Consider the following 22220-nt stretch of genomic DNA (forward strand, 5'->3'; position numbering starts at 1 on the left):
ATGGTTTGTGATTTCATTTGCTTCAGATTATTGTAAATAAGAATAAAAAGTCAGTTTCAAACTGAACAAGCCTTCAAAAATAATTTATTTGCAATAAATTAAACAAATTAAATATCAATAGTATAGGAACCACACACACACACACACACACACACACACACACACACACACACACACACACACACACACACTAGGGGCAACCATTGCTGTTTCACATTTAGTCCTATGCCAGCCACATGGATCAACAGTGTTCATTTCTTTACATCACAAATTGGTTGTAGTTTGTGTGGGAGATTAAACCATTTTCATTCGTGACCTTAGGAAATGCTTTACCTATATCAGTGATGGTTCTCCCAGGGACATTATGCCAACAACCTTTTATTTTCTAATTCATTTGTGAACATACAAAATAAATAATTTGGTTCTGTTCATTGAAATAATATGGTATACACACTGCCAGACGTCTTAATCGTACACCAAGGAGACACCAAGGTCAGCAAAAGTTCCATTAAGTACAGTACAGTTCTTACTGGTGAATCATTTGCCTTGAAAGACAGCATAATTATATCTTGCATTGAATTTTACTTTCAGTGTTTTAGTAAAGAATCAGACTGATATTATTTTTTCTTTTCTTACCCTATAGTTGCAAGGTAGCATTGTACATGTTATGTGGAAAAATTAAGCTCAACTAATAACATGAACATTTTCAAATTGAAACGGTTACTGCAGCTTCCCAGCACCTCCCAAGAGCATCGGATTCTTTCGTTACATGTTACACGTTACATGTTCCTGGATTTAAGACTACCGAAGAATGACAATGTCACTAAATGTTGTACAATGTAGGACATTTCTTCTGCAACTACATTATAAGGAAACATGCTGTAATGACAACAAAAGTTTTAGTAATGATGAAAGAATCAATGCATGCACAAACTAGAGTGTTCCAGAGGCACGTCTAAATGGTAAAATTATACAATAGGAGCCACAAGGCAAGCATTTCCTGATAACAAAACAATACTTTGTAACATCAGTAAGTGGTTTACTAACCTTCGGAGTACAATTTCAAACTCGACATTGAAGAATGGTTTCTAAAGGATGAGCTAAGGTGAGTTTTATGAAATAAAAAATATAAGAAAAACAGGCATCCACTGCCATGTCTTATTACATGAATGGACAACATTTTAAGAATGTTTAAGAAACTATGAGTCAACATTACAACTAATTTAAGACTGAGGTTGATTTTGCTCATTTAGGCCTACTTCAAACATTTCCAGAATTGCAGTTTGAGAATGAAAACATATAGCAATGTTTGTACAATAGAACCGAACGCTACTACCATGACTCCTTTTTTGGGGGAGGGGGAGTGAGTAAAATCACACATTCTTTAAAATATAAATCAGAAAACGAAAATGCAACTAAAAAGATCAGCCATTTCATCCCTCAGATGGCCTGCATCAAGTACCATCATCTCTACAGTATAATGCTTGATATCAGTCTCTAAACATGTGAAAAGGAATGACAACATTACAAAGCAGTAAATGCTTTGCTTTTTTAAATGTATTGCAAGAATCACAATTGAAATGTTTACTGGTGTTGTACTATTTCCAAAGTAATACAAATATTACTTTCTTTTTTACAAATAACATTTTATGTTATTAAAAATGAACACACCGCCCAGTTTTTCTGATTTTAGGTTTGTAGGTCAGCAATACATATTATAAATTACTCATATAAGTTTACATGTGCTGTCAAATAAATACATAAATAAAATAAAAGTCCAAAGTGCAACCAATAATATCAGACTGGCATTTTATATAATTAAATAATTTAAGAGCAATTCACTGAGATGTCACTCACACTCACTCTCTCTATGTACTGAGCTCTTGTGTTCACCAGGGCATACAGCATTTCATTTCAATCAATTCATCCTCCTCTTACCATTTCATTCAACAAACAGCAGGAGACTCCTTCAGACCAATGAGTTTGATAATTCAGCATGAGTCCTCTCTTCTCCTGTAAGGTGCAGTGATTTCTATGCAAAGGAAAACCCTACCAGAGGTATCCTTTAAAGAAACACAGTTAATCACCCACCTGGGGTGCGCTATCTGTCATTAAAAACAGATTCTTGTCAAGACTCCTCAGTTCTTCATGTGGCAATAATGGAGGTTGTGAGTGGGACATGACTTACAATGGCCCTCTCAACCAGATAAGTTGCCTCTTTTCCTACCCTGGTCATGGCAATCAGTTGTCCGGTGTGCTTTCTCCCCCATTGGTGGTAGTGGCTTTGCTCTTTGACTTGCCTGATGAACGGAAGGAGAATCGCTTGATGAGACTTCGGGAGAAGCTGCCAGATTTTTTACGGCTGCTGGTTGCAGTAGGAACACAGTTATTACTCAGATTGGAGATGTCCTCGTGGGATACACTGGTGCAGGGTTCTTTCTCTCGATGTCTTCGGCGAAACAACAGCTTTGTCCCACTCTGCAGGAAGCCCACTGGAGGGAGAAGAGCAGTTAAGTCTATTAACCACTTAAACCCTATATATATATGTACTTCCCTGTATGAAAATGTATGTAAATAGATCATCTATTTTACAAGCTCACGATGCAACATGCTGTGAGCTTGTAGATCAGTTATTTTTGTGGGAATGTCCTTGGATTGTTCATCCATTTTTGCCAAATATTCATACATTTTTACAGAATGTTCACATTATGATATGCCAAGATTAGGGATGCTAGAGTCATGTGGTTAAAGCCACAACCCATAAATGTACTGTCATGTCACTGTAATGTCACTACTAACTGAAGCACTGTCCACCCAATACTGGCTTTGCTGACTTTGAGTTGATTCAGTAGATTCATTCGGACTATGATACCTTTATGGTCCTTGAGACTGCGGGTTTCCAGGGCACCAGTGGAACCAGTATCCGATTCCACGTCATCCACAGAGGGACGCTCCGACGCATCTGAAGGCGTGGTCTCATCTGGGTCCCGTTGATGATGCCCCGCCCCGTAGTGGTTACCATGCAGTTCTGCATCCATGGCTGCAGCGTAGCCCACCGATAAAGCACAGTCATCTTCTGCCAGAGGAACCTGAAAACACCACAAGTGTGACATTTGATAAATGTCAATAAGCAGGTAAATCAAATAATACAACAAATTAATTCACACACAAATTGTAGACAGCAGAGAGCTGCTGGATTTGGCAGCCTCCAAAGTTACAACAATGACAACTTTGGTAAATATGAAATTCAAGTTTACTTAATTATTGGAGGAAATAATCAAAACATTGGAAAATACACTTTGATCAAATACTTTATAGTCAATAATGTAAACCGCACAATGTACAGTCAGACAAAAAGTCCTGGGGACAATAACTGAACATTTCTTAGCAAATAATAGACCTGTAAAATTATTGTTAGTTTAACTCTGAGAGAGTACAAACGGAACCAAATGGACCAATACCATTTTTACAACCTCAGAGTTAAATGAACACTCAGGATTTTTGTGTTCTTGTGTTATTTATCCAATGATGGTGGAGTGCACCGTATGTGACCTTTGACACCCCAGAGATGATGACTGTGCTCCTCCTAATAGGTGTTTTCCTGCAGCTTCCTGTAGATACTTTGCTGGCAGATTCCGTCAACTGTCGGATGGCCGTTTCTGCCACAGGATCCAGACCATTAGAGAGGAGGCTGTCTGTTGAACAACACAGATCCACCCGCGTTATTCTCCCAAACTATATACAGCTGTTCTCCAAGTTGGTGAGCCCGCTGCCCCTTTACTGTTTTACAATGTTTTGAAAATAGCCAATATATACGTTTCACATGGTTAAACTGATTTCAATAACCGGGAAAGCATCTGTGTCATTTTAGATTTTAGCATTGGCTATTCAAAAGTAGCAGACGTACAAGCTCACAGCGCTGCGAGCTTGTACATCTTCTATTTTTTAACATGTTTGAAAAATCTTTAAAGTGTTTGAAAAAGCTTGAATAATTTTGAATCAAGAAAAAGTTTGAGAGCTACTGATTTAGACCCCACCTTGAGCCATTGATGATTGATCCAAAATACTGTGACACTAGTTGCTATCTATTCTCCATCACTGTAAAGATCACACATGGTCAGTGACAACTCACTGCTTGAAAGAGAGCTGGTGCTGCTTCTGCCATCAGACGGCATCATGTGGGTATTCTCAGTCACCTCCACTTTGGACGGAGAGCACTTGGGAGAATCACCTAAAAGTCACCATCACTGTCAGCCTCATTGTGTTGTCATTATGTTACTGCAACCCTCTTGTATGCATGTCCCATTCTAGGCCAACATTGTAACACGCTCACCTGCACTGCGGTCCAGTTTGGGTCGTGAATGGATGGTCGTGACTGTGGTGACGATTGTTCCGTCTGGCATAATGGTTCGGTCGACGTCTACCTTCTTCATGGGGGTGAGTGAGGAACGGAGTGGTACATCGTTGTGGCAGCGATCAGGCTCCCCCGAGTCCACACACAGTATCTGTAGCAAGTGTAAAAAAAAAAAGAGACCAGAGTGAGAATCCATGCCATGGCTGAGATCAGAATTTGATTACTGTTATGGTCAAATCCAATCTCCCTGTTGGATAGTGTATAATATGATATATGATGACCCACTCCAATCATCAATATTGGCTCTTATACAGTATATGGCTGTAATGACTACTAGAGGGTGGGCCTTATCTTACCATAGAGACATAATTGCCAGTGATTAAAGGACATTGACCCAGGTGTGCACATACAAAAGGTTGAAGCTTGTGTGACTGAGATGCAGTAGGGTGAATGAGAGTAACCCAGGAGAGTAATGCAATAGACTATAGTGCAACAGAGAGTGTAGATTGCAGAAAGTGATACAATAGGATAGTTTGAGGGTTGTGAACATTCGTCCGTGGAATAGTAGAAGTACAGAGGAACTGTGTTTTGAGAGTGAGGCCACTCTCAAGCAAGATTATGGACCTTTTCCCATCAAGTTGTGTCTTCGTATCGTATACAATCCTGGTGGGTCATAATGTTTGCATTGGTGGCATATTTGGGCTGCTAACATATTATTATGTAGAATAAGAAATGTGTTTAGTTTTTTAGGTTAACAGCCTTTTTTGTACCATTTGGCATATTTGTGCCATAACACCAATGCTACTTATACAATTAATTATGCAAGTCATTGCTAGCTAGGGTGAACATTGCCAGTGGAGACGATGTTTTGAGAATGGATGATGCTGTCATACAACATTATCGACTGCTCTGGCTTAATCCATTGAGACCTGGAACGCATCCATGTCACGTTAGCGTTTAACCACATTAACCATTAAAGCTAGCCCACAGGCTTACTGTCACACTACTGTATTAGAGATAGCAATGCACTGCACATGTGTTATCGTCATGACCATGTATTCTAATAGTGCCATAAGAATGATTTATACTTAGTTGCATGCCGGTGTCTCACATCGAAAGTACAGTAGCTGTAGCAGATGTGTTGTGAGCGTGTGCGTGAGCTTGTAGATCTGCTATTTTTGTTGTAAGACATGACACGCAATCAAGTATGAATCAGACTATTTTGTATTTTGTATCCGCTATCACAATGGCATGTATTCTATACCTGCAGTCAGTGCAGTGTACAGGTATGAATGTGTTTTTAATTGTGTAGGATCGCATTACACACAAACGGAAGTAATTGCAAAAAGAGTGATGGAGAAACATTACAACAAAAGGATTGTGGTTGCTGTGTGCAGAAGAAGTAGGGCTTGAGCTGCAGGTATTACACTCCCTACAGGTTATCTATTTTTAGAGTATATATGGCATTGTAGAGTGAATATGAAGCATTTGCATGCAGGGATACTAGAGGTCGTCATATTCTCTTTGGGAATAGTAACAACAGTGAGGGCAGTTAAAGGAAACTATAAATAAACCGGAAAGCCATTCTATTATATTAGAAATTTAGGATGCATAATTCAAGCTAACATTTTCTATCTTATACAAAAATGTCACTCTTGCAACAGATGCGCCTCTATTTCATAGAAATGGACTGGTTTAAATGATCACTGACCTCTAAGGTGACAGTAGCGCTTGGTGCCAAACCATGGCCTGGGCTGACAGACAGTACATGTTGTCTGGAAGGAATTGTACAAGAGAGGTCCAAAGTGATGGAGGCGTAACCCGGCAAGTATCCTACCAGAAAGACATATTATTTTTAAGAGCAATTCACTGAGAAGTTATCATGTCTGTACATGCAACATTGCAAACCAAAAACTGGTACGTAAACATCTGACATACATTCATTGCATAAGTGATTGTCTGTGATATTAGAATCCTTAGATTCCTTACCAAATATTCACAAATGAGATTAAACTGAAAACACTAAGAGCGTTATGTGTTATGTCTGTGTGTTTGATTTAGCTTCCCAAGTTTGAACAGTACTGCTGAGGAGGCTTCTGATCAGCAGCCAAAATTTAAAAAGCTATTGAGTGCTTTTTATATTGCCTTACGTTCCCTGGTGGTGTTGCGCTCCAAAAGCCTTACTCTCATCTCTTTGGTTTCTGGGCCGACATCCCTGCAACACAAAATGGCAACAGTTAGAAGTTAAAAGCCATCAGCATAAATGAGGTTACCGCCGGTATGTTAAAATTCTAGTTTGGTAAAGGCTAACAATTCACAAATAGTGAAAGACTTTGTGGAGACAGCAGGTGGTCTGTCTTCAGAGGATATGGGTAAAAATAAATAAATAACCTCAAAGTAAGAGAGCAATCAAACATTTGATGTCCACCATACCAGACCAAAAAACATATTGTCTCTCTTTTCATTTACTATAATATGTGTGAATTCTTCGGAGGGAGAGGCGACATACTGGAGACCGTATGGATCTCGGGAGAGATATAGGCATATTTTCTGGGAGTGTCCAGTGTTTAGGACATTCTGGGCATAGATCAATAAATAAAATATGTGGTGCGCATTTGCCTTTAGAATTTACTACATTATTTTTGAGACATTTCATTTCCAGATGAAAAGATCAGATGAATACCATTACCTATTTGTTCTGATATCTGACCTGTAGAAAAGTATTTACAAGGCACTGGTTGCTTTACAAGGCCCCCACCATAAAATAATGGATAGATATAGTAAATTATATCTGTATTAGAACCGATCACTTTCTCTCTCCGGCTGCAGGAGAAGTTCATTAAGTTTTGGTCTAATTGAGGTAATATGTAATATCTAAAGAATATAAAAGATATGTGTGAATTCTACTTCATTTCATGGTATATTTTCTCCTCAGTCATGCAGATGTTTTCTCACAGAGTTATGTCTTCACTCCACTCCAGTGAATAGGGAGGGTCACTTGGCAGAGACAAGAAGTGTGTTCTGCTTTCTGTGGAGGGCTGGTTCAGGCTCAGCACACAACACAGCTCCGCTGGTTTAGACCAATGACCTGCAGCAAGACGCACACAGATTATGTACCTATTATGTCAGGGCTTGATATTAACTTTTTGAGGCAGTTGTCCTTCGGACAAGTACATTTACCATTCACAAATACATTCAACTAACTGTAAGTTGGTTTTGGTGAATACATGTTTGAATATTAGTTGAATATTCTCAGTTTACAAGTTAATAGCCCTATAATGTCAGATATAAGGTCACATTACATCCAAATACACAGCCATAGATCAAATACACAGCCAATGCCATAGATCAAAAATAATGTCAGAAAACATGAAACCAAGAGTCACTTGTCCAACGGACAAGTAACATTTTAATGCACTTGTCCGGAAAGATTTATTAGTTGTCCCGGACAACAGGACAAGCCTTAATGTCAAGGCCTGTGTAAATTAAGTTGAATATACCCATAATACAGAAAGGCAATACTCCTATGTCAGGTGGAAACCTTGTAAATTCAAAGACGTTCTTTTTTTTTATTGTTTTGATTTTCTTTTTTTAAATCTAGAATCTAGAAGCTCACAAGGTGTTGTGAGCTTGCCGATCATTTTCAGAGTGTGTGACACTCTAGTATGATGAATGGGCTTTCATTTTCCAAAAAGCACAAAAAAGTTAAAACTTTGAGATACAAGGTTTCCGCCCAAAAGCAAGGATATAAACAAGATATAGTCACTGTCGGGCAGAAACTGTTGCATGAAGACATGTCTTCATACAACAGTGTCGGTCGGGCAGAAGTAGCCAGTAGATCGTCTATTTTCACTATTTTTTAAACATTTTGAAAGTGATCATTCCCCAGTAATATGTGTGTGCATGTCAACACCAGCAGTGACCAGATAGTATGTGAGGCTGAGAAGAAGAACAACTGACCTCCTTTGTGGAAGGTTGCCTTGATCTGCCGAAGTAGCAGCCGTTGTACCGAGGCACCCTGAGATGGAGGATACAGACCCACTGGCAGATGCTCTGTGGGAACCTGAGAGCAAAAGAAAAAAGTGCGGTGTGGTGGAGTGACGGATTGCTTTACCTGAGTTACATCTCCTGATAGTTTACTTGAATGTTGACAAGAAATAATAATTCTGTTTAGTGTTTTATTAGCGCGAGGCAAAAATACAGCTCGTAGTTATAAACTCACATGGAAAATCTATGATAGGGATATCAAGGATTCTACAGTGATATCACTGATATGAAACACGGAAGTAGCACGGACGTAGAACATCATTATGCCATATCATTATGCTCGAATTATGCTCGACATGACTGACAAATTCAGTCCGGTACCGGTGTTACATGTCCTGTGGACTGGCACCAGTCTGCATACAGTGGTTGGGAACCCATGGACTAGTCCAGTGCAACGTTTTGCATAGCTTTAGCAGAGCTTTAGCTCCACATGCTGTCACCCACTCACCCAAGACATTGTACCCTTTTGGGATTATAGAAACCCATCACATTTGGTTGTTTGTCGCGCTTACACGATCAACCTTCACCGCTCTCTGGAAAATAGACCACATTGGTGCGCCAAGTCCTGACTTAGAGCCATTCCACTTTAAGATAGGGTCTTTCATCCATCATCCACACATAGCTCTGAGTCCTTTTTTGAAAATGTGATCTTTATCTCAATATAAAGTAAGTAGGAAACTCCTCTTGAGCAAATGTTTTATACAATATGTAAGAGAAGGTTCTCACTGCAGGACTGGACACACAAGTTGTGAGGTTAAGGACCATGGCTGGCTGAGTGCTGAACAAGGTATCCTCTACCAGCTCCCTAATCATGTCCAGGTCCACCTCACCGTCACTGCCCTGGGGAAAAAAATAAGAAATACTGTAGAGCTGACTTTCAACTAAACATGATGTTAAGTTACATCATTTACAATGTGAGGTCTTGCATAAAGGCCCTGGCACACCAAGCTAAGTTGCAAGAACTAATGCCGACTCAACGGCGACTACGGTGACTGATCAGATGGATTTAGTGTTGCTTCACATATAATATGTATGGCTGACTTTTGCGCCTGTGCGAGAGGATATAACTCTCCAGGAGATGGCAGTAGTCCGTAACTTTGGGAGAGCTGACTATAGAAGCCTTAAGAGATGACGTCACACTGATAAGAAACAGCATGCGTGCGCATAAGGGCTGCAGAAGAACACCACCTCTCATAAGATGCAATGGAAAAGTTCTAACTGCACTCACGTGTAAAAAATGCCCCATCAAACTTTCAGATGCTGTTTTTCTCCCAGTGTGGAGGAAGAATGATTAGGATTTTTATTGTGATCTCTCGCCATTGAAATATGTAGTCCTTGGTTTCTGTTGTGTTTGAACAATAATAGCAATTCAAAACAGTTCTCAAAACCACACCTCCAGTCGCTGTCATAAGAACGGGAGGTGCACTCATGATAACGGCAGCAGTGCCTGTTTGTCCACGGCTGCACGCGCACCTGCAGCCCATCAAGTATAATTTATGCTTCGTCCCGCGATGGTGTCGCGCACGCAGACCTCTACGCTCACAACAGTCGCATCTGTGATGCGAGCTTGTATATCAGCTGTTCTCTGTGCGCAACACTGTTGCGCTTTGAAGTATAAATGTCTCCTAGGGTGCATCTCACTAGCCAACTCACAAGAGGAGGTTGAATGGACTGAAACCAGCGCTCCCCAAAACAACAGGTTTGGAGATCTGTTGGGAATTGATTACATGAAACCCGTGCGCCCAGTCCCAATGTTTGTAAACAAAAAATTGGTCTATTGATATGATTGGCTCATATTATGATAAATGTCATTATGATGAATGCACTATGGCTTTTCACTCAACACCGTTTTGGCATATCAGGGCCTTTAACCCGTTTAGACCTGAATGCTTTCTAAATCCTGACCTGTTTTCTGAAAAACGTACTTCTAATATTTAGTCAAAATTTAAAATAAATAAATATATGTTGCTGTACATAGCAACAACTAACCCAAAAGGGTTCCCGGATTGAAAGGTAAAAACCCCAAAAGGGGTTCCTGTCCTAGAGAAATGCACAAATTCTGATGCGTTCTGCACAAAGCCATCACATGAGATTAGGAGTGGTGTCCAACCTTTCTCTGGATCCTGCGTGGACAGACAGTGAGGTTGAAAGATGGCTCCTTGGATAGAGTCCAGGACACCAGCATGCCCTCCTCCTCCACCTCCTCAAGACACACCACCACCTGATGGCGTAGCCAGGGGGGGATACATACCACACACAGAGATCACAGGAGGAATGTGGTTGAAAGCTTTACGGTATAATAATGATTGAATATTAAAGAGATAAATAGGCCTGTCCCGCCCCCTTTCCAGACCTAGTGGTGATGACGTGACGTCACTCCATAGACATTACATGTTAAAAGACCTACATTCAGAAGCCATAAACAACGCTTTTTCTGAAGGTAAACTTTATTCTATTTGTCTTAGTGGTCTTAACATCTTGTTTTCTATATAATAACATTGGTCTTTTACATTTTAACATTTTGGAAACGGCCTTAAATGGTGCAGAGAAAGCAGGTAGGGATGTAGCTCTGGTCCATGAGTAAGGCTATGGAATAGAATAGAATAAAGTTTACCTTCATAAAAAGCGTTGTTTATGGCTTCTGAATGTAGGTCTTTTAACATGTAATGTCTATGGAGTGACGTCACGTCATCACCACTAGGTCTGGAAAGCGGGTGTGGAAAGGGGGCGGGGAATGGCTGTGAGACAGGCCTATTGAGATATAACACTGACTGTCATATATGATAGAATGCCAAACAATCACTATGCTCCATTGGTCATGTAAATTATACTTTTGCGTTCAATGCAAATAAATCTTTAGTGATCCCTAAATGCAAAATCTCAACCCTATATTAGCATACCGTTGCCATCATAGGCTCTAGGGTGATCTGGTAGGTGTCCATGGAAACGGCAGCAGGTGACTGCTGAGTGACTGTCACTGGAAACGTCATTGTGTCCACTGTACATTTGCAATGTAAAACCTGGAGAAAGCAAAATGAGGAAAGTTGCCACAAGTTGATATTAAAATAGGAAATACTCAATTGTCCTGAGGCAATTGTTAACTTCTAAAATATCAATACATTTCTACAACTAGAATCAAAGCAAATGCCACCAAACTCAACCAGTACATTTATTATAGCTGGTATTTAAAAAATCACACCCGTGTGAACTGAGTGGTGTAAGGTTTTATATAGCATGATCAGCTGTGGTCTGACGTAATGTCTGACGTAATGAAATCACACCCGGATGTGATTTCACAACTGGCTTTTTTTGTGCAGAAAAAATGAGCATGGTTGCTACGGTCATCCAGTTCACCCGGGTGTGATTTAATTACGTCAGAAATTATTTTGAACATAGCAACCATGCTCATTTTTTCTGCACACAAAAGCCAGTTGTAGGAGTGGTTTACACCACTCAAAAATAGATACAGGTACTATGCACAAATCTGTCCCACATAAATATGAAAATGTGCATTGCAAAATTGATTCTGTATATTTTAGGTTACAAGAATACGAAATGCATTTTTGTGATAGAGATCAAGATTACTATGAAAGGATGATGCATCAATGTGACTTTACTTACCATACTTTGGACTGATTGGTTAGTACAGGTGACTCTGTCTATTTCAGCGGATGAGTTTAGCTGGAGACTGCTGTCAAACGTTATCTGAATGGAGCTCTGGTGGAGAGAAGGGAATAAAATGCCATTTTAATAGGATTGGTCTGACTGTTTACTGTTTACTCTGATTGCTTAATGATTATCTCTGGTGCATTTGCTTGTCAGATGCTTGCTGCCGTTCCACTGTAACATGCTAATTGACAACAGCATTCCTTGCCTTTAAGTCAATTCATTAAACAGAATGAATCCATCCATATTTGCTCTGAGGCTAATTTCCACGCTATGTATTGAAAGAGTGAACAAGATTAAATATAGCCTCAATACTTCCTTGTTCAGGCAATTTCACCATCTCTGCTTATATACATTGGATCACAACCTCAGTTAGACTTTGAAGCTTAGTGGCTCGCTCCACTCTGCTGATAAGTGCTGGGAGATATTGGCACAGACATGCAACATATGCTTGAACCACGAGGGTAGTACAGACTGCAGAGTATGCAAATGCAAATGAGCCATTGTAACGGACACAGAAGTTGTGGATTCACAGGGCAATTCTTCAGGGTGGGTGGTCAACCTTGTCATTCAGAAAGCACACCGCTAAAAATAGCTCCTAAATCTTTAAAATAGCAGAACAGTCCCCATGTAATACCTAAGTGACAACGACAGAAAGGTCGCAGTATTCTTTCGCAGTGTTCTCTCCTCCGTGCCATCAGTGCCCATACCCGAGGCGGTTGGTGAAAGGGCCTTTCTGTGTGGAGTTTGCATGTTCTCCCCGTGTCCCCTAGGCCCTAGGGGACCCTACTACTTAGGGTAGTTACCCTCACAAAAAACATGCAGTAATCCCACGTCTCTAAACTACCTCCCCCTGGCCAGCCGAGGCGCCTGATGCAGGGGAAAGGAACTGGTCGGAAAAACGTGTTCCTTCCACACGTTACGTCCAATCGGGGAAACTCCCCCCCTGTCAGGTGAAAAGAAGCAGCTTGGACTCGTCATGCATAGAAGGAAGCATGAGGTCAGTCCGCTGCCACCCCCCCAGGTCATTCACTGTTAGTTTGTACTTGGCTGCACCAGAGGATTAGGAGGTCTGATTCACTGGCTAGCTTCAAATGGTACAGGAGATGGAAACAAATACCCTATAGTCGAGCATAAGGTCTAAGTCAAACACCTGTGCCGTGTGAGTGTGAGTGTGAGTGTGTGTGTGTGCGTGCGTGCGTGCGTGCGTGCGTGCGTGCGTGCGTGCGTGCTTGCGTGCGTGCATGCATGTGTGTGACTGTGTATGAAGTAGTATTGGTGCTCTAACCAGAAGGGCAGGAAGCCAAGAACAATGCTGCAAGCATACGCAGGATTTGTGGATCAACACTGCAGTCACATGATTACACTACACAACATGCTGTGTGTGTTTACTTCGGTTTGCCTGGGCCCTGGAAAATGCTCTGTCACCCCCAGGCATGTCCACCACACAGGACAGTATGATGGCTCGTATTTCAGATGGTGGCGTGTTCATAGAGATATAACCGATTTATTATGACTCATAGATTATTTTTCTATATTGAAAAAACTTGTCATGACGTCATAAAGGCCAGCTGATTGATACACAATGAAGTCGCAAGCCTAAAATAGCAGATCTACAAGCTTGTGGATCTATTTTCATCCCACGACTCTGTAATATAACTAACTCAATCATGATGCTCTAACCAGATTTCCATCTATAAGTCACTGTTAGTGTCCAACAGAGTGTGTCTACTACTCTGCAGTGGGCATTCTTCCTGAGGACATCCATGGTGCCACTTCATATTTGTCAGCAACTAACCTCTGGGTCTCGCTAACAGCCTCTGAAGGTCATGTGGAGTGGACCACCCAGGAAAAGTCTGCCCCCTGGCTTTTGTTGACCCTCTTTCTTATTTCACACCCTTTTTTTAGCATCACACTATCGTGCAGTGTTGAACCAACATTTCACTACACATACTGTATGAGCATGTGATAAATAATAAAATATTAGAATGTTGTTTCTAAGTCGGTGTCACATTCCAAAAGTGAGTCGAGGGTCTTTTTAGACTGGGTCATGGTATGGCGATAAATACGTTACTTATTTTCTGTGATTTGGAGTCCATTTGCATTGATTGGTAAGAATAAACCAAATCATGGGAATCTCAGGGACCACATGGGAACAGCATGGACCCAATGTGGATCTCAGCTTGTGATGTCAGTCTTCTGACATTTATGACATAAGGGTAGGTATTCAGCCAGATCCAATCCCCAATGACTTCCATAGTTCCATTAAAGAATTGTATTATTATTTTGGAGGTACTTCTGTAGCAGACTGGCAGTGTGGACAATTTGGCACTGATCGGTCACAATCAGAATCACAGTTACAAAGCTGCTGCTGTTTGGTTGTCCAATCGGAATGAGCACTTTTCAGTTTGCCTTGCAATTATAAAAGCATCAAGGGCTCCATCTTGCGCCACCCTTATCCCTTATCCCTAAACGTATTTGCCATTTTTTACTATTTTGAAAAACATTTTAAAATAGTTCAACTAGCCGATCTACATCGAGACATTGTGAGCTTGTAGATCAGCTATTTGAACTATTTTAAAAGGTTTTTTAAAATAGTGAAAAATGGCAAATTCGTTTAGGGATAAGGGTTAAGGGGTGGCACAAGATATAGCCCCAAATCAGCATTTAAGTCATCCAATCTGAAATGTTCAAATGTCAGTACAATGCGACTCGTCATGGATGCCATTGCAGTTACTTAGCCCATTCAATCAGAATGTTCCATGGCTCAAAAGTAATTCAAAACTTTCAATATAATAATAATAATAATAGTATGTTCCAAGTTACACACAATATAATTACTTTTATCTTCACTATAACAAAAATGACATCGCATGAATGCACCTGGGACGTATCCTCAGTGATGTATCCCAAGGTCATCTGGGTTTCGGGTCTCTCGAACATCATACCCCTCACTCAGGCAACCCAGCCGGGGTGATCAAGTCCCGATTTACGTCCCAGTAGCTACCCTCGATCAGTCCCATTAGATTAGGGAAAGACCAAGGCCGCACAATCCGTTGGAACTACTCCAGAACTACTCTACCAGGGCTGGGAGGTACGCTTCTGGCGCATGGAAGGACTAGGCTTTGTGGGTTGACTCCTGTCCGGGCCCCTCCTACGTCTCACCAGGTCCACTCCTGCTCTCACCAGGCCCGGGACCTGTGCGATGCACCAGAGTCGCAGCACCAGACACTTCATTCAGGAATGGTGGATTCCTAAGCCACAATAGTTCCGCAGACTCCACCTGAGCAGCAAGGTAGCGCTGCAGGCTCCGCTTGCGGCTTGAGTGGCCCTCCTAAAGGCCTCACTAACCCATACTGCTCACCCGGGTGCCGTCTACATTCCGGCTGTCACCTGTCTCTCCGGTGGTCACCAGACTATACTTGGTTGTCACAACTAATATTAGGATCTTTATGAAACAGGCCTCCTGGTTTTACAGTAATCAGGTAGTGATTTAAACAAAATGCTCATTATGTATCCAAGTTTTTAAGGTAATGTTAAACCTTAAACCACTAAATCCTAATATCTGAGCACTGAGCAGTCTTTTGTAAGATTGTGATTATATTCAGGTCAGTGGTGAGCTGGCGGTAGGGCTGTCCAGGGCGCCGCCCCGGTAGTTCAGACCCCCCCCCCCCCCCCCCCCCCACATGCAATTCAAATGAGCTTTATGCACACGCGCGACGTCACAGCCCTACTAGTTACAAAATCCACAGCACACCACTGATTCAGGTGCTCCCACAGAGTAAACGTTGGTCAAATTAGACATTTCTTCTGAATCTAGATGCTCTGCAAATGGCTGTGTAGTATGTAGTTAAGCTGCTGCACACATCAGTCAGAGATAAAGCATTGTACTGAAATAGTTGTAAAGTGTGCCGCGTTCCCATTTTCAAGGAGGATCGAGTACACTATGTCTTGTGCTTATTCATGTTATACTATACCACACTATGTGTTTGCTTGGAGACAGGTACAGTTGAAATCAGATCAGGGAAGTTGTTAGATTGTGTGAAGTAGGCTAAGCTCAGTACAGTCATTATCCTGCTTACTTTGATAGCACCTTGTTTATGTGCATTAGCCAGAATGGCACATCTAACAATAACAATAAATCAGTGGAGCAGATAATTATTGACTGAATGTGTCAAATATATAGGCCTACATGTAAGAGCATGGAAACTAAGAGGATGGCCTTCTGTTGACATTATTACCCATAACCAGCTGTGCTGAAGCCAAATCCCTGGATTAGTGATGACCCTATGAACCATTATCATCAAACCAGAGGTAAACTAGACAAGACACCCATGGTGAAGATCATGGCAGTTGCACGCCACAATGCATCGCTTCGTGAGCTTAGATCGGTTGTTTTTTGTGAGCGACACAGTGCACAACAAAAAATCTGCCATTACATGTCTATTGCTACACCAATGAGCTCTCCACACGCGCTTTGTTCCTTTTCAGAACAGAGATGATGTGAAGCTCCAAGTTGCCTCAGTTGTCTGTTGTGCCTGTCAATGATCACAGGCACATTATAATGACTAGAGTGGCGCCTGTTGGGCACTGGCATACTTGGAACGATGCAAGTTGGAAATGGATGCCCCACCCAGTTATTATGTCTGTGTCCCTTTTATGCCCATATATGGAGTTATTGATCAGGCATGCCCAACTATGGAGTATATGCAGATGTCAGAACACATTGTGATCATCCGACAGACTTGACACCGAGCACTGCACTCACTGTGGTGGTGTGGAGCGCGTGTGTCGAATTTGAAGTCGGTGGTCAAGGTTAGTGTTGGAGGTCAGTTATGTGGATTATAGACATATGTACACACGTAGACGTGGTGCATTTATTAGCATAAATAATGTAAAAATTAACTTCATTTTACATCAAGTGTCCTGGCCAGCCATGCACAGAGATTGGGAAAGAGTAGAACAAACCTCCAACCTCTAACTTCTTCTTCTACTCTAAACCCAGAACAATTGCACTGTTTCCTATTCAAATACCTATGCTATAAACATGCTATAACAAGTCCAGTCACAGGGCAGTTATTACTAGCAGGCAGAAAGCTTGTAACTCTGTTGACCAGTTTATATGGACCCAGTTAAGTTAAGGAGAGCTTATATGTGCAACTCTATGCTACTGTGATTATAGTCAGATAAGGTTGAAGAATAGAAACCAAGGCAGTCATAGCCAACCTGTGGTTTTGGACCACAGGAGAAGCCCCTGTCTGTCACCATCACAAATAACATAATAATCATGTCATAATGTACTAACATGTGTACCTATCTAAAGTTTATTTTATAAATGTTTTATTCAGTAATTGGTGAAGTACAACATTAAAATACAAAATAAAAAAATTAGGATGAAGTTACTACCTGTGAAAATAGGCCTAATGCAAATTATTTTTTAAATTAAAACTGTAATAGTGTAAAACTGACTAATAGGACTGGACATTGGAATGTTCAATGCTTACGCCATTTGTATGACTAAACAACACCCCTTTGATGGTGTTCTATGAGCGGTGAGCACTGGGCTGGCATGCATTTAATAATAGTGATCCATAACAGGAATATTAAGTTGCACAGTGACCTTGTCAACCAACACCAAGAGCCATTAGGCTGATATCATATAACACCCACATTCAACAACTCCTAACTTCATATATTGACAAATATGTCTTACCCATTTAATACCACATTTCATGATTCATGCTTCATGATTTGCCAGATTCAGAAATAATCAAGCATGTATTGCCCGTCCTAAATGTATGAACATACTGTATATACAATATGGACTACACTTCGATTATGAGCCCCTGTCATTTTCAAAATGGTCCTAGAATATTGGAGGCAATTATTACACAAATGATCTTATTATCTATTATCAAATAGTTAAATGTTCTCTTGGGTCTCATTGGTAATTGGAAGAGAAAATAATACTATACCAAAACAAACATTCCACTTCCAGCAGTATAACAGCAGAAACAAAAGCGCTTCCTTCAACCTAATAATTATTTCCTAAACCTACAAACTGGAACATAGGCTTATTCATCTCAAGTTCATCTAGAAGATTAACAACCATACTTACAGTAGGTTTAATACTATAAAGGGTGTCACTAGTTAATCCCTACATGATGACACGGATGCCTTTTCTTCAGTCCTCCAGTGGCACTCATGATGAAACCTAATCCTGAGACGCAAGACAGGACACAATGCCAGTCTCCAGGACCGTACTTTACAGTAGGCTGTTGTTCAAGTGTCAATTTTCTAATCGGCAATAGCAACATTCCTGGCTAGTGGCCACTGGCCAGGTGGCGAGTGTTTCTAAGCTATGTGAGAAGCTAACGATGAGATATGACTCGCCTTTCTTTGGCCACCTAATACCTGCCATGCCTTCACAACCCCTCAGGCAGGTTTTTAAAGTCAGGATGTAAGGAAGGAAGGACAGAAGTCAGAAGACAAACAAGTCCAAGCTAAACCAAATAATACTATACTAGTATAAAAGGTGTGCGTGGCAAATTGAGTGGCAAAGTGAGTGGCAAAAGTTTGATGTCGTTTAACATCGTTTAATGCAATCAGATATGACTTTTTATGTTTGGATGTATGTGCTGTCAAGGCCAGAAAGTCGTTTCGGCACTTCCAGGTATGTTGATGATGTCACGACACATGCATACGCTCTATAAAACGGTGTGTGGGAGCAATGCTAATAATATAATAATATTAGCATTGCTCCCACACACCGTTGTCTGTATATTATACAGACAACCGATCTTAGCCATACGTGAACAACTTAAATAAACAGTCAGAGATTCCACCCAGAAACATAGGGCTGGCAAGTGGCAACCTTTTCTCTCCTACTTTGATGTTGAGTTTCTTTCCAGTAATCATGCATTGTACCCAATCACTATAGCCTACATTTTACATTTTAGTCTTTTGGCCAATTAAATGCAGAAGGGAGACACTTTGGCTACTTGGGGAAATAACTTCTCTCAGTTACACTACAAGTCAGTCTCAAACCACATGGTATCTTGCAGCCCATTATTACAAAAGGCTTTACATTATGATATAGGGATATACCGGTAGATATAGGGATTCAATTCAAGTTACGTTTATTTGCATTGCCCTTAATCACTGTTGCAGTCTTAAAGCATTTTCAACATTGAACTATGTCATTAATATACCTTTAGAGTTGTTGTGTGGAAATAATAAAAAAAGAACACCCCCCCCCCCCCCCCCCCTTCTGTTTTGAGCTCATGTGATCAGTGACATCACGTCGGTGTACTCTGCAGGCCCATGAAAAACTCTTGACCCATGAAGAGCTCCTGTTACAATTCACATCACTGTGAACTGTAATGTCCATAACCACATATAATTCACCATATCAATTGCCACATGCTACAGTACATTTCACCACAGTTTAACATATTTTCCAATTGCATTTTCTCCTCTCTTTGGATTGTTTTTGAAGTGATACTGTTTATTTTATCAATCACACTTAACTTCTTCAATTCTTGAGAATCTCTCAACACAAATATTTCACTAAATCCATTTGGTCTTGATTAAACCTATTTTCAATGGAATGCCTGCTAAGGTTTTGAATGTTGAGGAGAAAAACAATCATTTTTGTATGGAAAGACCATGCTGGATTGCTGTCCCTTTCTAATCATTCTAATTAATTACCAGTCGTAGAATAGCATGGATTAAGTACTGGTTACAGTAGCGATCGGAAACCCAGACGTTGGTTACAGTGACATGGCGTGAATGACAATTTTGGGTTTGCGGATGAACAAGAAAGAAGGTTGCACTGTATCTATCGCCTAACATTTTCCCCTAACACGTCAATTTCAGTGCTCATACAGCCTACTAGAGGTATCTGGTCTATTCCTGTTATACAGTAAGTCCATCTGCCATTTAAGACATTCAAGAGAAGACCAGATGAGACCTGTGCCACTGAGGCCCTTAGTAGAGGGATCTGACCATTTCACTCCATCCAGAGAATCCATCCATAGACTTTCAGTGCTAAAAGGACAAACTGACTGGGTGGCTCACTTTGATACACAAGATCAAAAGACCTGTAGGATCTGTTGTCTGCATCCAACACACAGAAAAACAGGCAACAATCTGCCTAGGATATTGGCGGCATGAAATAGAGGAGGTTACACAACTAATTCATGGATGCTTTTATTTGTTAGGCTGTGTTGTCTGGGCAATACTTAACTTAAGTACCTCCGTCTTTCACAACTTGACAAGCTGTGTTGTAATACGGTAACTGACACATTTCAGAAATGTGAGAAAGAGGACGGTTAAAGCTATGTCCGATTAAGCCCCATTTAAAAAAAAAATACAAATAAGTCTTACTATTTTTGAATATTTTTCAAAAGGCATTGGTTAAGGCCAGGGTGGTTAAACAATGACATTTCTCTTTCCTTGAAGAGTCTGAACTACACATAATTGAATAATGTATTCCCCACATAGACTAGAATATGTCTACAGTATTTCTATGAGTTGTGGGTGTTCGTACAATGCCAAGTTTTCTTGGCCTTGAATCTCGACTCACATGCATCAGTCTGGTGATGTTATACAAGGCCCTGCCCCATCCTCATCTAAATGATTGTGACAGTCCAACTCCTACGCAAGTAGGAGTAGCAGTGACTACACACACTCTGTATCTGCACACATCAAACATGAGATACACAGATCTGGATGACATTTATATGTTGACTCATCTCTCTCTTTAAACATGATTTCTGCCATTTCTCTCTGTCTTTGCATTCTATAATAACTACCAATATAAACTCATATATATCCAATTGAAACATACCCCATGTCTGCAAGCTTGTTCGTTCAGAGCTCGGACCCAGGCTCTCTGCCAGTGCTCCCTGAATGACTTGAAGGAGAAGAGAGAGGCAAGCAGACCTTTCACCCCTGCCTCAGAGACGGACCCTTCTCCATCACTGCCAGAGCGCAACTTGAGCAGAAAGCCCCACACGCCTCCTCCACCCTTGGTCTGGCGGTGGGACGGAATGAGGGGGTGCTGATGGGCAGTGTCGGCCTGCATGCGCTGCTTGTCTTGCTTCGCTCTCCTGAGACGTAGTGCGGTCAGCAGGTACTGGACCAGCCATGTCAGCACAATGAGCAAGGAGGTCAGAAAGAGCCCCACCAGACACAGCCAGCTCATGTCCTGGACCTCCATCATTCACAGCCCCTTTGCGCCTCTCATAACATCATGGTCTACTCTGGAGGAATGATCAAGGCAGTGTGAGCGTGTCAGCCCAATGCCTGCCTGTGAGTTAAAAGCACAACAGCCAGTCAGTAGCTTATAATGGAATGTCACAGAAAAGCACAGGATACACACCAAGATGGTGGATGTGATCAACGTACTTTAAAGTCGTTGGCCTGTTTCTAGGTCACGTTAAAAAGAAAACAGTTCAGTGCATTGAATATTGCATTGCGTAGATGTATTAGCTTATAACGAGGACGAGACACGCGTGAACGAGGTAAAGCTGCGTGCTACGGTTTGTATAGATTCTAAAACAAAACTCACACACATATGACACACACACACGTATGTGTGTGTGTATATATATATATATATATATATATATATATATATATATATATATATCTCTCGACGTTGACAATGCATTTTTTTTAACAGAGACCAGCAGCCTTACCGCTTGTTTGAATGGTCCAAGCTGCTGCTGCCAATGCACGCATCGAATGCAAGAACTCGGTAACATGAAACCTCCATGGCGATGCGCAGGCAGCGTTGTGTCAACAATAACAACAACCATTTAAAAATGTTTCACTCCAAATCATCAGATCATTCGGCGGTGTTCACTTAGGTCGATGCGCCGCCGCCGGCACTGCGAAGTTTGAACATACGCTGTCCTGTCACGTATCGATCCGACAAACTGCAACTCTAGATGCAGCAGCAGCACTACTAGCTTCCCCGGCAGACCTTCAGTCCTTCACTTCACTTGTCGTTGCAGCCTCAGCCTGCCCTGCTGTGTTGTAACACTGTTGTTCACCAAGCACTGCCCACGATTTGACACAGCTCTACAGTGCTCTGTACAGTCTGTAGGTGGCGCTAGTGTAAACTGGTCGTAATGCCTTGGTGCAA

General features: G+C 41.2%; 1 protein-coding gene across 1 annotated transcript; it reads right to left on the minus strand.

Annotated features, from left to right (window-relative positions):
* Positions 1 to 68: 68 nt before the first annotated feature.
* Positions 69 to 22114, minus strand: c2cd2l (c2cd2 like). The gene is made up of 15 exons (XM_079507282.1): positions 21772 to 22114; positions 20919 to 21380; positions 12023 to 12118; positions 11302 to 11421; positions 10512 to 10622; positions 9128 to 9241; positions 8315 to 8417; positions 7310 to 7442; positions 6505 to 6569; positions 6066 to 6187; positions 4334 to 4505; positions 4133 to 4231; positions 3553 to 3695; positions 2873 to 3089; positions 69 to 2492 (listed from the first exon to the last, which is right to left on the minus strand). The coding sequence occupies exons 2-15, from the start codon at positions 21291 to 21293 to the stop codon at positions 2242 to 2244; spliced, it is 2121 nt and encodes a 706-aa protein (XP_079363408.1). The 5' UTR covers positions 21294 to 21380; positions 21772 to 22114; the 3' UTR covers positions 69 to 2241.
* Positions 22115 to 22220: the final 106 nt, after the last annotated feature.

Source organism: Electrona antarctica, assembly GCF_951216825.1.
Source record: "Electrona antarctica genome assembly, chromosome: 8".
Lineage (NCBI taxonomy): Eukaryota > Metazoa > Chordata > Actinopteri > Myctophiformes > Myctophidae > Electrona > Electrona antarctica.

What these genes read in the sequence shown, in the direction of transcription:
- c2cd2l (XM_079507282.1), bottom strand. Translation starts at nt 21,293, where the DNA reads ATGATGGAGGTCCAGGACATGAGCTGGCTGTGTCTGGTGGGGCTCTTT. An exon ending in AACAAGCTTGCAGACATGGG is followed by an intron (nt 12,119 to 20,918) that starts GTATGTTTCAAT and finishes TCTCTCCACCAG; the next exon opens with AGCTCCATTCAGATAACGTT. An exon ending in GGCAACCTTCCACAAAGGAG is followed by an intron (nt 7,443 to 8,314) that starts GTCAGTTGTTCT and finishes GTCTTGCTGCAG; the next exon opens with GTCATTGGTCTAAACCAGCG.